Raw genomic sequence first — 15,571 nt, forward strand, 5'->3', positions numbered from 1 at the left:
AAAAGAGAAAGCTCCTTGTCCAGCTGAAACGCCGGTGGGATGCCCAGAGTGACTGGTGAAGGTTTGCCATCCTGAGAGGCAAAGCAGCCAAGGATGGAGGAGGGGGAGGCTACAAGGAGCCTGGGTCCGTGATGATGCCTCAAGCCATGGCACCAGTCCTCTTCTGCCTATATCCAGGCATCTGATTACACCAGAAAAATGAAGCCACTTGGGGTTTCTGTAATGGGCGGCCTCACATGACACAGGGGCACTCCACAGCCACTCTTCGAAAGGCTGACCTACATGCTAGGTGTCCAGAAGGCTCTTCAGAAATAGTGAGGCTTGACTCTTTCTCTTGTGTTTCCTTCTATCATGGTTTTCCCTAGAGTCCAGAGGCTTGCATTCTTTCAAAGTTTTGTTGAAAAGGAACAATGAAATCTAATAAACAGACCACAAACTCAACTTTATTTGACTTTTAAAAACAAAATGAAAATCGTATCAAACAGTACTATGCAATGTAAGATTGTTAACTTCTCAACTTTGCTTTCAGTAAGTAAGATTATGGAACACACATCCAGTTATCAATAGTCACTAAATTGGGGAGGGGGGAGTCACTTTACTCTGGAAAATGTTAGGGGAGCACTAATTATAGCAATATCACAAATCACAGTTATGGATTCTGTGCTTTAGATGGTAGTATATTGTACAATGCTTTTAACAACTTGTATTTTACTATGACTTGCTCTCCCCTGGAGCAGGGTTCCATTGGTAGGCCATGAGTTCTGAGATCATCTTACCCTGGAGAATTTTTGAACAGCTCAGGTATAATGCAACTACTTAAAACTGGAGCTTTTGCAACAACCAATCAATTGCTTATAAAATAAATGCAGCAGTACATTGTTTTATCAACTTCTCGTCAGATAATCCTTCCGCACTTGAGCCAGGATATTGGCTCCGTCTTTAACCTGACTTCACATATCGGGTTAGTGCCATTAATGTCCTTTTCTATAATGAGATCCAGTGTCCAACTATAAAAGAAAGTCAAAAGTAAAATATTACACTATGTGCATTTCAGAAAAAAACCTAATGAACTTAAATATGCCAGAAAACTTATGAAAAGTTTCCATTTTATTATCTGGAACATTCCCTCTAAAAGATCTTACATTTTAAGGACTTTGAGTGATACATTGTCAGTAAAGGCGTGTGCATCTCTATACCGTCCAACGTCAGCTTATAAAAAGATACTACATTAATTCAATTAGAGTAGTCTCTCTCTCAAGGAAAAGAGAAATGCTAGGAGAATTGAATTCCAATTAACTTTGTGACTGATTACAGGGTAACTGGAAACTTTTTTCTTAAATCAGAATGAGAATGTTTTTAAATAATGGGGACTGGAACAAAACAGTGACCAATGACGAACCCAATTACCTGACTCCTAATTAGGTTTCTCATTTGTGAAATAGGGCTTCTATAAGAAAGAGGAGAAAGTGACTAAAAAGAACTATGTTGCTTTGTTTAAAAGGCTCATTAACCATAAGTTTGGTCAATGCAACTTTCTGTCCCCAAACAAAACACACTACAAACCACCTGGGTTGTCAGAAATGACAATGGCAGGACCAGAATGTCTATTAGAAGGGCCTTAGGGTGGCTGTCTGGTCAGGGGTATGGTGGGCTTGAAGCTGCACTTACACAGGCTCACCATATTTAGAGGGCATGTTTATTTGGGGTGACTTGGCATCTGGGGGAGGGAGAGGGCTGAAGACCCCGGAAGCCCATTCTTGACACCATTACTGCTATCTGGCCGACTTTGCATTTTCCAAGTGCCCTATTGCTCTTGTCAGAGCTGCCTTTTTCACTCAGCAGTGGGCTGGGGCCCAACTGAGCTCTGTTAGAGCGCCCAACAGAGACCCCTTGAGTAATGTATCTGCAGGCTACCCCCCCCCCCCAGCCACTAGATGGGCCTCTGTCCTGGCCCAATGTGATCAGCCCTCTCCCTCCCCAACTCTAGGCATGGCTTCCAGCACGTCTTAAACTTTTCTAAACTAGCCCTGATTGCTGAGGAAAGTAGGAAAGTTGGGGCCAAACCTAAGTGGCTCCCTAATAAAATGTTTTGAGGTTTCTTAATTTATCTTAAAAATCCATGCAAATTTGTCATCCTACTCCAGAATATGTGTTTTCATATAACCTAATAGTGAAATGAGTTAACTTTCTCCTTTAAAATATCAAGTGAAACTGATACGCTAGGAAGGTGCCCATGACCAGCCTGTGGCCCCATGTGCCCCCAGCACAGCACCCAGACATCCATGGAAAATGCAGACCCCAAAGGGGGAAGCATCAATGCTCAGATGTTAGTGGCCTTCCCTACCCCAATCCCAGAGATCTCTACTTTTGAACTAAACATCAAAGGAAGGGAAGAAGGAAGGTGGAAAGTGGGGGAAGGGGAGCAAAATGGCATCTTTCAAAAATATTCTATAATTTTAATTTTTAAGTAGCTCAGGTGAGCTTGATCCTGATTTTTCCAGATCAATGAGCTTTCGCTAAGAGTCTCTTTTTTCAGCACCCACATTTGGCTGTTTGACTTCACAGTGTATTTCAGCTGCGGGGTTTCATACGCACAGTAAGGAAGCTCTGACCCAAGCGCCGAGTTTCTTACCTCATCTTTTCGCTTCCAGTGGTGCTCTCTGCTGGCCACTTGAGGACCACTGCTGGCTGGGTCTATTCAAACACATGCATCAAACACAAAAACCAAATTAGGAATTTAAGAATAAAAGTAGCAGAAGAATATTTTGCAGTATCAATTTGCTTTCTCCCCATAGGTTTCCCTTTCCCTTCCTTTTAAATGGGCTCTTAACTTTCTTCCCGCAGGGAGGTTTGTTAATAGGCTCCCGATGTCCAATACAGGACTGAGAAACTCAAATGACAGCAGGCAGGTCACACACATGATTAAAGTGAGCTAGATATAAGACAAGAGGGAGCAGTGTAGACTGTGGCAAACTGGACAGCATCTGCTTCCCCAATAGGAGCCAGCTAGTACTCAGCTCTGTCTGACTGTTGCTACGTACAGGATTGAGGAGTGAGTGATGGCAGATGTTCTGATTTTTTTTCTTCTTCAAGAAAAGCTCAAAATCTGGATTTTTTTTTTTAATGTGAAATTTCTGGATGCTTATACTTGGCAACTAATTTTTAAATTGTAAAAGAAAGCATGTATATGGGTGAAATCCAGTGTACAGGCTGGATCCAGTCCATGGGCCTACCATATGTCACTTCTGTCCCCAACTCATTGGGGAATACAGAGTGATATATTTCCCTCAGTGTCCCTAGAATCATTCAAGGAAGGAGAGAGGCCTACAGGTCCAGGAAGAGTAGGGACCTGTGCCCTACTTCCACTCAGGATCTCTGACTCAACAGCCCTCAGGGTATCCCTCAGGGTATCCCAAGGCTTGCCATACACTGCTGTGCCCATGAGTACTGTGGAGAGGCAGAGTGGCAGATGCAAAGGGACCGTAAAGGCTGCCGTAATGGTCATCTCAGTGTCAGCCAGCTCGGACAGGAGGCCCAGGAGCAGAGGGAGCTTCCCAAAATCAGATGCTGCATATAACCCCTGAACAGAGCTTGGAAAGTGAGCCCTAAGAATGTCTGAGTTGAACTTGCTTCTAGGGGATAAGTGAGATTACATATTGAATGTCTGTCTCTCCTCCCCACAAGGGTAGACGCCTTGTTTGGCTCACTCACTCCGCACAGTGAGCAACACACAGTGGGGTTGCATTTTACAAGAATTATGCAAATGAGAAACAATGAGATGCAAACCATGAATAAAGTGTCGCGTTAGGCACCCAATTTGAAGTCATGTATACCGCCCACCCCCCAATTAGCAATTCACTAAGAGTTGCATTATGTCTAAACTAGCAGGTCACACAAATTTTAAACACTGGGGATGGTGCTAATTAGAGAAGTAAATCAGGAGGACTCCTTTAAGCTGGGGCAGATGAAGTAATAGTGACAAGGGGGCTCCATAAGGCAGGGACGCTGAGCATTGAATGGAAGACCTTGAATGCATTTTCTCTAGAGCAAGGGCTTCCTATCCAGTCTCCTTTGTATACTGCTTAGCCCTGTGATACATGCAACTGGGTGCTAATGTACATCCAGTGACTCTAAGTACTTGGTGACTGTGGAAGCACACCTCAAAGCACGTCATCTGAGTTGTGGCCATGACCGTGGTTTGGAATACCCAGTGAGGATGGGTCGGGTTCCGTATTCCCCTTGGGTTGCTGGGAGCAAACCAGCTCCCCACACCTGGGCCCACTGTGCAAATCCGGCCCTCCCATTCCTACTCTTCCCCAGTGGTGCTATGTGGCTCCAGCCTACCAGGGCAGGAACAGGGTAAAACAGAAGCTGCTCCCCCGACCCAACAAGGGTATGGAGGGAAAGTCAGAGAGCAGAAGGAGCCACCTGGATTTCAGCGTCTAGAAGTCTCTGATATGTGACCTCCCAGAAACAATGCGGCAGTCAGGGTGGGCCCAAGAATGGGGGTTGATGATAAACCCACACAAGGCCCTCAAATCAACTTAATTTTACATTTATCAAAATTCCTTCCCAATGGTTTTCCTACCACTAAGGGGATACCCCTTACCTATGACCTTGGAACTAGTGGTGTTTTCGCCAGACTCAGATTCTTGGATAATCAGTAACTTACTTAAATCTGAAGTTCCCTGGACCTAAATAAGAAAAGTCTGCATTAGTCAAAAGCGCATTCTTTCATCTCTAAGCTGGCTGCTTCCTAACCTTTCCAAAGAATATTAGAAATAAGCCAAAACCTAGAACTGGGCCTGCAGCCTACACTGTCTTTCCCACTTCAAACCCTCTTTAACATAGCTTCAAAAAGTCTTCTACCAGCAAATTATCTTTTGCATATTTATAGACATCAGAAAGGAATGTTCTGTTCCTTACTTGTAACTGGACTGGAAATTCCCAGTTTAAAACAGAAGCCACTAAGTTACTTTTACACCTCCATTGATGTTCAAGGGTTCAGGCAGGACCCAGCCTTCCCACATGGCAGAATGGTCTTCTTCTTTTAGAGTTTTCACCCACAAAATCTGTCCTCCCGGAATGCAAGTAGCAGACAAGTAACAATAACTATCATTTCTAGATACTTCATATTATGTCATTTAACCCTTACAATACCCTTACGAGGTGACTACTGCTGTTATCATCCTAATGAGGAAACTGAGCGTCAGAAGGCAGCTGGGCTGGGCTCCACACACCTCATGGACACAGGGGTCAGGTTTTAAATCCAAGGACTCCTGACTCCAAACCCTGGTGTCTCAACAAACTCAGCCACGGATACTACTCTTGTTGTCCCTGCCACACACACACAGACACACACACACAGACACACACACACACACACACCCTTCTTTCAATGCTAAAGAGGTTTTCATTTTCTATTTAAAAGAAAACATTTAAACTTACTTCATCCTCTGAATTGTTGGGACAAAATAAGAATGTTATAACAGGGGCAAATGTACTTTTTAGGAGGTCTACCAACTTTTCCGGGACATAAATTTCCATTAAATGAATGACCTTTCCCAGCCTCAACAGGAAGAAAGTGTCTCTTCAAAAGGGGAGAAACTTACGACCAGATTAAAGCATATCAGCTCTTCTCAGGGGCTCCTGGTTGTCCCCACTCCCGGGCTCCACTCTCCCATCCCCCTGTGGTCCAATGGGAGGTGACCTTTTAGAGACCTTGCTTCTGCTGGTCTCATCCCCCATTACCTCTAGGTGTGCACACAGCTCCCTTCCTTACAAAGGCATGGGTTGAGGCCCAGGGCCTGCTATTAAGTTGTGCCCACATGCCCTGGGTGGCAACAAAGTGACCTGGTCCTGACTCTGCTCCCTTATTATCAACCAATCTGTGTAGATACTTCCAGAGACATACTAGCAGAGAGTGTCACTGCCTTGGTGTGAACTAGGAAAAATGCACCCCATGCGTCCTTCCTCTAGGGGCACAGCCCCGTGCCAGGGCAAACAGCATGGTGAGCAGAGAGGAGATGGGTCCCAGCTCCCACCTGCCCCTCGATCACACCCTTGTGCAAGGCACACAGTACAGAGAAGTCCTAGGTACCTTTTGACTATTTTGTTAAGGGCAGGTGAGACCTGCAGAATCTCTCCAGGTAATATTTCTCTTTAAGGTGGTCAGTTGAGTTTTAAAGTCACTTATGCGGTACCGTGGAACGCAAACGACTCTTTAGAAATGATCCTCCTTACCTGCTCACAGGTTGTAGGTAAGATGCAAGGCGCAAGGTACTGCTTCTCTGTCTTTGTATCCATCACACTGCCATACACGACAATCACCAACTTCATGGTCGACCTGTCAATAGTCATCTCGTTACAGTTCGATACAGTCTCCACATACGCCACATTGACTGCCACACACTTCTCAAATGTTAATTCCTACAATGAAATTACACAAAATGTCTAAATCACACACAATGACACAGGGTATCAAGAAGAAAGAAAATTTGACAGCAATACAATCATAGTAGGGGACTTTAATATCCACTGTCATCAACAAATAGATCTTCCAGACAAAAAAATCAAAAAGGAAACAGCGACCTTAAATGACACACTAGATGAGATGGATTTCATATTTACAGAACATTTCATCCCAAAGCAGCAGAAAATAGAGTCTTCTCAAGTGCACATGAAACATTCTCAAAGCTAGACCACATGTTAGGACATAAAATAAGTCTTTAACAAATTCAAGAAGGTTGAAATCATATCAAGCATCTTCTTGGATCACAAAAGCATGAAACTAAAAATCAGCCACTGAAGTACACCGTAGTTGCTTCCAAGTTTTGGCAATTACGAATAAAATTGTATATACATCCGTGTACAGTATTTTGTGTGGACATAAGTTTTCAGCTCCTCTGGGTAAATATCAAGGAGCACGGCTGCTGGATTAAATGGTAGGAGTGTTTTTAGTTTTGAAATTACTGCCAACTGCCTTCCAAAGTGGCTGCACCAATCTGCATTCCCACCAGCAATGGATGAGAGTTCCTGTTGCTCCACACTATCTGCAGCATTTGGCGGTGTCAGTTTTCTGCTAGGTTGTCAGGCTGTTCTAATAGGTGTGTAGTGGTATCTCAGTGATGTTTTAATTTGCATTTCCCTGAAGATGTATGATGGATACGGAGCATATTTTCATATGCTTATCTGCCATCTGTATATCGTCATCGATGAGGTGTCCTTTAAGATCTTAGGCCCATTTTTCAATTGGGTTGTTTGCTTTCTTATTGCTGGGCTTCAAGATTTCTTTGGATATTTTAGATAACAGTCCTTTCTCAGATGCGTCTTGCAAATATTTTCTCCCAGTCTGTGGTTTGTTTTCTCATTCTCTTGAGATATACTCATTTTAAAATCCAACATTTATATCCGGTCTCTCAATTCAGTGAATATTGTCGAACTTCGGGTCTTTCACTTCCCCAGTTCCTGACTCATAATAAGGGCTCAAATAATTATTATATGGGACATAAATATGGGATTGAAAATTGTACTAGTCTAAGAACAAATTTGAACCACTACCTTTTTGGAGAGAAAGTTCACAAAAGAGGCTTAGTCAACTCAGCAAAGATTTTGAAAAGGCAGGATTTATATGAATGATTTATATGAATATAATATAAGCAGCTGAGTGTTCATTAACTCATTTTAATTAACACTGTGCTTGGTTCTGGGGCATCTACCTATTTAATATTTGCTGAATCTTTTTTTTTTTTTTTTTAAGGGATGAGAGCAGATAGCCTGGGAGAATTAGCTGTGACAAGAGGACTGACAACATGCAGGAAGTCAGGAAAAGTGAGTGGTTAAAATTCTGGAATCTAGAATCGTACTTTTGAAACTTATAGAATCTTCTTAACGAATGTCACCCTAGTAAATTTAATAAAAATAAATAAATGAATAAATAAATAAGTATATTCTTGAATCTCAATTTAGAAGATTGGGCGCAACCGTCCTTTCTTTGTCACAAAAAATATGAAGTGCATTTTGTAAAAAAATACAGTAAATGAAAGTTCACTTACGTTTTAATTGAGTCACTTACCTTATCGATGAGAACTGACTCAAAATACTGAGAGGCAGTGTTGAGAGCAAGCTTTAGCCATATTTTGTATTCCAGGGATGGCCAGAAGACATCAAAGCCCTCATACAAGTCCTCCAGGGAGATAAAACAGGCCTGAAATGACAACACGTCATGCGGCAAGCTCGATTCGGAGCGACGTTACAAGACCATCAGAAAACAAGATGCCTGTCGATTTAACCTTCATCAGACCTCTTAGAAAAACTATCAGCTCTCATATAATTATGATACTCTGCCATTTAAAAGCACTGTATTGTTAGCCCCAGCGGCGTGGCTCAGTGGTTAGAGCGTCGCCCCTTGGACTGAAGGGTCCCAGGTTCAATTCCGGCCCAGGGCACGTACCTCGGTTGCAGGCTGCAGGCTGCAGGCTTGGTCCCCAGCCCTGGTCAGGGTGCACGGGGCACATGGAGGAGACAGCCAATCGGTGTGTCTCTCACATCGATATTTCTCTCTCCCTCCCTCCCTCCATCCCTTCCACCCTCTCTAAAAAGCAATGGCAAAAATATCCTCAGGTAAGGATTAAATTAAAATAAATAATAATAATAAAAGCACTGTGTTGCTGAAGAGGCTGTTCGCTATGTATAAGGTAATACAATTTACAGTCCAATTAAAGCTATAGACCTACTGATAGGCCAGGAAAACCCACACCCGTCAATAGCTATGATAAGGACACGGCTCGTGAGCCCAGGATTCAGGAACTAAGCCACACAACTTACCTACTTTTATTGCCACAGTACATAAAGTGAGCTCATGTGCAATCTTTGCCTTCAGAGGCGAAATACTTAGCTGAGTAAGGAAGACAACGCTTTCAGAATTCACGTTACATGAAACTGGGTGAATTCAGTTCTGCCTTGTGACTGAATTCATGCCTCCTCTCCTCTTCCAGAGATGAAATGGTCTGAAGCTGACCCAGCAACGCGCCCTCGGTGCCGCACACCCCTGGGGCTCTGGCCCCACTCTGTTGCATCTAAGCGCCAAAATGCTTGATTCTTTGTAAGCAAGAACTTCGGCTCCTTCCTATTGGAACCCCCCACAGCTAGTGGGATATCGGGCTACTTATTTGTTCAGTAGATAACTTCCTACGTAGCAAACGGAAAATGAAAGAAAGGGAGATTAAAAACGAGCGTTCTTTAAAAACACTGCTCTCGGCCGGTGCCCGTTTCCTGAGCGCCTCTACAAGCCGCCACTTCATGCAGGCGTGTTCCTTCCTAGACTTCGTAGCATCAAAAGTTCGATATTCTCTTTTTTAATGACAGTCAACGAGGTTAAAAAATACCTTGCTCCAGATGCCACAGCCAGGATGTCAGTTGCCAAATGTGCCTGCCCGTTTGGCAGGCTGGTTGGGGGACTCGCCAATGCAGCAGAGCGCGAAGGAGGCAGACACGCTGGCATTTCTCATTTACTTGAGGGGGAGTTAGCCAGTTACTCACAAGACAGACAGAACCAGGGCCTTACCTGTAAAATGGTCTCACAGGTGGCGGTATATTCAATTTCGCGCTTAAGCAGACAACTCAGCTCTCCGATTATGTCCCCACAAGTACAGTACTCCGTGAACAAGGTGTGGGATTCACTGTCCCGCCTGAGGCTACTGTCGATTCCGAAGGTCGGGGGCGGACTGTGCAGCTGCAGAGGGAAATCCCACGTTAGAAACCCTTGCCCGGCCCACAGGGCTCTCGCCCTTTCCTGCAGTCATCACGGCGGAAGGAAAAGGTGCTTTATGAATCCTCTCAGGTGTGAATTGGGCTTCACAGAATTCACGGTTTCTTTCACATTTCAACTCTCTGAGGCACGGATTGTTTCCTATCTTTAGCTTTACAGCTTTCTAGTTATAAACCTTTCTTATATAAAATCCCACACGAAGCAGTCATTGCCGTCTGCAACGAACGTCACTCCCCCCAAGTCCGTTAGATATTCTTATTGTAACAAGCTAGTGCCTCAAGTGAACAAAAACACAAAACACCTTTTGATTGCATGAATGCATAAATCAGACACCTGAATTAACCCACCTCTAAACCAAGCCATGATTTCAGCAAAAGCCTGTCTCCCTCTAAGATGCTTAAGAATAGTTACCAGGAAACAGCAAAAGAAAACATTTTTAGGGTGAACACAAGATGGTTGAGTTCCCCCCAGGAAAAGGACTGGTAGGCATAGGTGGGGAAAGAAGAAAGGTATCAGACTTCAGGGGGAAGCTGCAGGAGCCAACCAGAGGATTACAGAATTTCCCAGAAAGTTTAGCTGTAAACATCAAAGACAAAGGAAATAGGGAACCAAGGGTCACTGAAGAAGTTGCTGTGACAACCCTTCCCTCTTCTAGTGACCACCATTCAGACTTTTAGAGGCATTTGTGCTTCCAAAGGACTTGGGCAGTTTTAAAATTTAATTTAGAATGTGGTCCAAAGGCCCTTTGTGCAACGAGGAATATCCTTGCTTTTTACAAACCCTATTTGACCTCCGAGGGGATGTGACACTGTGGTCCACTCCCTCATGCCTGACTCTCATTTTCTTTAGGTGAATAACTCAGCCACTCCGAGTACTGGGTTCCTTAACCCAACATCATGGAAGAGACTGTTTCCTCCCAAGACTGTTGTGAGGAATTAAGTTAACGACTACGAAAACATTTTGTAAAATAGCAAGCACCTTTCAGATGTTGGGTATTAGTATCTCTCAACTGTAGTGCTCACTCTGAGAGGAAATGGTTTCATTTGGAAAAGAGGTTATATTAACATTTTGACACTTTCTTGGTTCCTAAATTTCTCATTACATTATAATTACATACTTCAAATACATTTTAAGTAAAGAATAAATAGTCCCTTACTACGGCCATTCCTGAAATAATTAGGTAGATTCCCTGTGGCATTTCACCTTCTCTGCAAATGACATCCCCATAGTCAAAATAGGCAAGTCTGGCTTTTTCCTGAAAGAAAAAAGAAAAGAAAACATCAACACAAACTATGGACAACTTCATAGTCTACTTTTCACAACAGAAATATGATTTTAAAGCAAAAATGACTTTCAAGTAGCATAAAAACACAAACTATATCCTTTGGTTTCTTAATGAATTATAATAACTGACATACCTTGTTAACCTTTAGAAAGAAAGGGACAAGCAAGCACACTATAGACTTTGTGATCAGTAATCAGGACCGTGACTGATAGAAACACCCAATAAATGCTGGGCTGCATAGATGTTTACAATAAAGTGTGATCATTCTGACTAAGGAGACAGAGTCAGCATGTTCTGGTAAAAATCCAGAAGGGCCACAGGACTGTGTCTTGGGTGTCCAGGGAAGACTTTATAGAAGAAGGGACAGCTAAGCTGAGGCTTGATGGAAGAGGTACAGCCAGCCAAGACTTGATGAGGTGAAGACCATTCAGGGCAGAGGGTTCAGTATATGCAAAGACCAGAAGCAAACAGAATATCTGCTTGGGGTAAGCACTCAGTATGTCCCAGGCAGGGTGCCGTGGACACCAGGACTCAATTATCCACTCGGTCTCAACAGGTACAGCGACTACGGTTCACAATTGTTTTAGGGACTCACAAAAATATTTTAGTTTCTTAAAATCAGAAGGAATAAAAGAACTTTTAGGTAGAGGAGAATGTTTTAATACTAAAACAGTTAGTACTAGTTAGTACTAATATAGTCATCTTCACATGGACATAGTCATAAAGTATAATTTTTGGTAACTTTTTAATGGAGGAAGAGGCCAACTAAGGCAAAAGCGCCCAAGGCCTATGAAAAGTCATGACGCAGCCTCGGGGAGGCAGGGCTGGAGAGGTCCGCCAGAGCCAGGTCTTGGAGGATCTCAGAGACTCATTCAAGAATTTGTGTTTTTTTCCAAAATCAGGGGGAAGCCACTGAAGGGTCTGCAACAGGAGAATTATGGTGACAGATCTGCATTTTACAAAAACGTGTGAGAAACTTATTTCCAAATTGTGTTAGGCTCATAACGAAACCTACTTTTCTAGGTTTTGCTGGGCCTCCATGTTGACTTTCCCTTTACTGGCCATTACAGGATTCTCTTTAGATTTTTGTTGTTGTTGTTAATCTTGCATTGGGGGTGGGTGGGAGGGGGGTGGTGGAAAATAATTATCATCAAACCTGAGCCAGAACAGAAGACAGAGTCTTTACCTTGAAGAACTCAATGAGAACATCTTTATTTTCCAGCCAGATGATATTATGAAGATATTTGTCAGGAGTAGGGGGTGGGATTGCCATTGGAAATCTATTCAGTGCTTTTATTTTTGAAAGTAGTACCTAAAAACAAACAGTCAAAATAATGGTGATCAGATCCTATAACAGCAAAGCGGTATTAGGTTAAAACCAAGGAACTCTAAATAATTATGCAAATTTACCCTGGATGTTTGACTCCATTTCTCACCCTATTTAAATTATCCCCTAACCCTTTTTGCACCTATTCTCCCCTTGTTACTATTCTCACTGACCTAATCTCATTCAATTTATCATCTTTATAACTGACTTAACACTTATATTCTGCCTTGTCTTAATCTCAAGTTATCTAAACTTCATAGTTGATTATTATATGATTTAATACCATGTTCTCTGAATTTTTTTTTTTTTATGTGTATGATTTGCTTCTCTAACAAGCCTTCTAATTTTGCAGGATACAGTTCCAGTTTTGCGGACTCCGAGAAGCCTTCTCTGGCTTCCCCCCAGGTAAGGGATGACTGCTTATCTGCCCTATTCCCACCGCATCTCCCATAGGTCTGTCTTGTGGGACTCGCTGCCCCGGAGCAGCAGTATTTTTACTTATGCGTTTCACCCTCCATACTATGTGACTTCTGTGGACTGGGTGAACAAATGACTAAGGGAAAGAATGAGGGTGAGCCCATGTGCTTTGGGGTCAGTGTTGTACCAGTTAATTACCCCGATTTGAGGAGAGTCCATAGCACAGAGTAAATATCCAACAACTTAATTAAGTTGAATAGACTTACCTAGCTCCTTATGCCCTGGGATTGATCATTAGATCTCTTTGACTGACAACTGGACAATTAGTAGGCATTCCATTAGTAACTGAGGGGTGATTATTTTCCCATTACCTTTCTAAACAAACCAATGGGGAAAAATAAGTCTCTTCAAGGGTTATTATTTATTTATGGGTATCAAGCATTCAGTTGAATCTTATATAGCCTTCAAAGTGATAAATGAAAAAAAGACAAAACACAATGTGTACAGAGATGTAGTTCGAAGCATACTCTAAAGTAGCCCTTTTCTTCCCTCTCACAGACACAAGAAATCACGTTTCTCATTCGGTCCTTTGCCATGATGTTATAGAGGCTGGAGAGAGAGACAATAAAGGAGGAAGCTGGCCTGTCCCACACCTACTTCCCTTCTGGGGCCATGGAGGGAGGACTCTGTCCAGGGACTGTCCAGAAGCCCAGCGCATTGCGGCCCATGGCTGGGAGCTGTAGGTGGCAAGGAAAAGCACGTGACACCCAGAAGCAGCTCATCAGCGGGCAACACAGAAAGAATGTAGGACCAGGACTTCCATTTTTCTGCTTTTTGCCAGGGAGCAGATAGACCCTTATATAAGAGAGAAAGAACATTCTTATTTGTCCAGTTGGTAAATGTGAAGTGACAGAATTAAACATTTTCCCCTCTGGCTTATATTCCTAATTATTTTTTGCAAATACATTTATAATTTTCCAGAAGTCCTTTTATCAGACAACTGGTTAGGTTGTCTTCCCTGTTCCTATCCTCTTAGAACCCCATCCCTGACTCCCACCTGGACAGACACACACAAAACACACACACACACAAGTTGGTCCTCTCCCTACCACGTTTGACATCATGTGACTCCCACCTCCCCTGCCACAGCCGGTGGGACTGAGCGGCACACATTCCACCAGTGGGCAGAGAAGCAGGAAAACCTGGTGAACTCGCAGGGGGAGCCTGAAGAAGGTGCCACCCAGGGCAACCCCGACAGAACTGGAGAATCTGGCAAAGTCTCTGGGTCCTGTCCAAGCCCTTCCTGGGCTGGCTGCTGCGGGCTCTGTAAGGTGCTCTGTGTCTCCAAGCCCGTCGCTGTGCTAAACCCAGCCCCGGGTAGTTTCTGACTTGCAACCTGGCAGTTCTGACACGGAGCGCGCCACGTAGCATCGGTGCCAGTCGCCCTGGGCGCTGACAAAGGCTGCGGGCATATGAGAGCTGCCGCCAGGTTCGCCGCTCGTTGCACTCGGCTAGAGCGACAGCACGGGGGGGGTGGGGGTGGGGGTGGGGGTGGGGGTGGGGGTGGCGGGTGGCGGAAGCCAGCGACACAGAAGGCGGCTTTCTCACCTTGTTCATCTCGATGCCCTCGTGCCTGTCAATAATGCCTCTTGAGCAAAGGAAGGAGAGGTGTTTCAGGGACTTCGCGATCACGGTCTGGATCGCCTGCCTGGTCTTCAAGGCAATGACGACGTCACGCCCCTCGTGCTCTATGAGTCCTGGCGCGAGTAAAACTCAGTGAGCAAGCCACGCAGTGACCACGGTCACTAATATTTGTATAACAGCCTGTGATCTCCAGAGCAGTTACACAATAGCCTTTCATCCCTGTTTCATACAGAATTGGTGAGGCCTGGAGAACCAGCATTATTATTATTTTGTTTAATTGTCACCCGAGGATATTTTTTCCCGTTGCTTCTCAGAGAGAGTGGAAGGGAGGGAGAGAGAGAGAAGCATCGATGGGAGAGAGACGCACCAACCGGTTGCCTCCCGCACACGCCCGACAGGGCTGGGGATCGGGCCTGCGACCGAGGTACGTGCCCTTGGCCCGGAATCGAACCAGGGACCCTTCGATTTGCGGGCTGGGGCTCTAACCACTGAGCAAAACCAGCCAGGGCAGGATCAGCATTATTTTCATCTCCATTTTAGGGATGAGAAAACTGAAACAGGTCCTTCCCCTCCAGCGAGGAGGAAACCACTCTCTGCCTTGCTCCCATGGCACTCCCGCCTGGCTCTGTTATGAAACTCATTTCATTGCAGTAGTATTATTTTTATTATGTTGTCTCATTCTCTATGTATAATTTTACATAAATTATATCATTTTTGTTGGATAGCTGAATAAATGACTTGATCAAAGGGCCCGTGGAATTTGGCTGGTGGGTCCTTCTGAGATCAAATCCCACATTTTTTCGATTTTCATGAGCATGAGGAGTCAAGGCTAAAACTGCATCTGTTCCATCTTTGTAACCCTAACACACAGCACAATGCCTGGCACCTGGGAGGTACTCGAGTCATTCTTTTAACTGAAATGAGCAGACCAGTAAAATGAAGACTGCAATGATCAAGAGCAGGTTCTAGTGTCAGACACGCCTGGGCCGGAGGTCTAGCTCACCACTCAGCAGCCCTATGCCCCTATCCAGGCTCTGCACTGTTTGCATACATGGCCCATCATATGTGTACAATAAATCCTCGTTGGATGAGTAAATGGGTGATTGCAGGATTGAAGGAAAACATGAAC

General features: G+C 44.1%; 1 protein-coding gene across 1 annotated transcript in view; it reads right to left on the minus strand.

Annotated features, from left to right (window-relative positions):
- Positions 1 to 423: 423 nt before the first annotated feature.
- SLC9C2 (solute carrier family 9 member C2 (putative)) overlaps positions 424 to 15,571 on the minus strand; it is a 51,734-nt gene continuing 36,586 nt past the window's right edge. The window contains exons 21-29 of the mRNA XM_016221547.2: positions 14,407 to 14,555; positions 12,241 to 12,366; positions 10,926 to 11,024; positions 9,566 to 9,733; positions 8,075 to 8,206; positions 6,244 to 6,429; positions 4,610 to 4,694; positions 2,633 to 2,694; positions 424 to 1,007 (exon numbers count right to left, since the gene is read on the minus strand). Of these exons, the coding sequence (XP_016077033.2) occupies positions 972 to 1,007; positions 2,633 to 2,694; positions 4,610 to 4,694; positions 6,244 to 6,429; positions 8,075 to 8,206; positions 9,566 to 9,733; positions 10,926 to 11,024; positions 12,241 to 12,366; positions 14,407 to 14,555 (1,043 nt within the window). The 3' untranslated portion in view covers positions 424 to 971. The remainder of the gene's footprint in view (positions 1,008 to 2,632; positions 2,695 to 4,609; positions 4,695 to 6,243; positions 6,430 to 8,074; positions 8,207 to 9,565; positions 9,734 to 10,925; positions 11,025 to 12,240; positions 12,367 to 14,406; positions 14,556 to 15,571) is intronic.

Source organism: Miniopterus natalensis, chromosome 19, assembly GCF_054644295.1.
Source record: "Miniopterus natalensis isolate mMinNat1 chromosome 19, mMinNat1.hap1, whole genome shotgun sequence".
NCBI lineage: Eukaryota > Metazoa > Chordata > Mammalia > Chiroptera > Miniopteridae > Miniopterus > Miniopterus natalensis.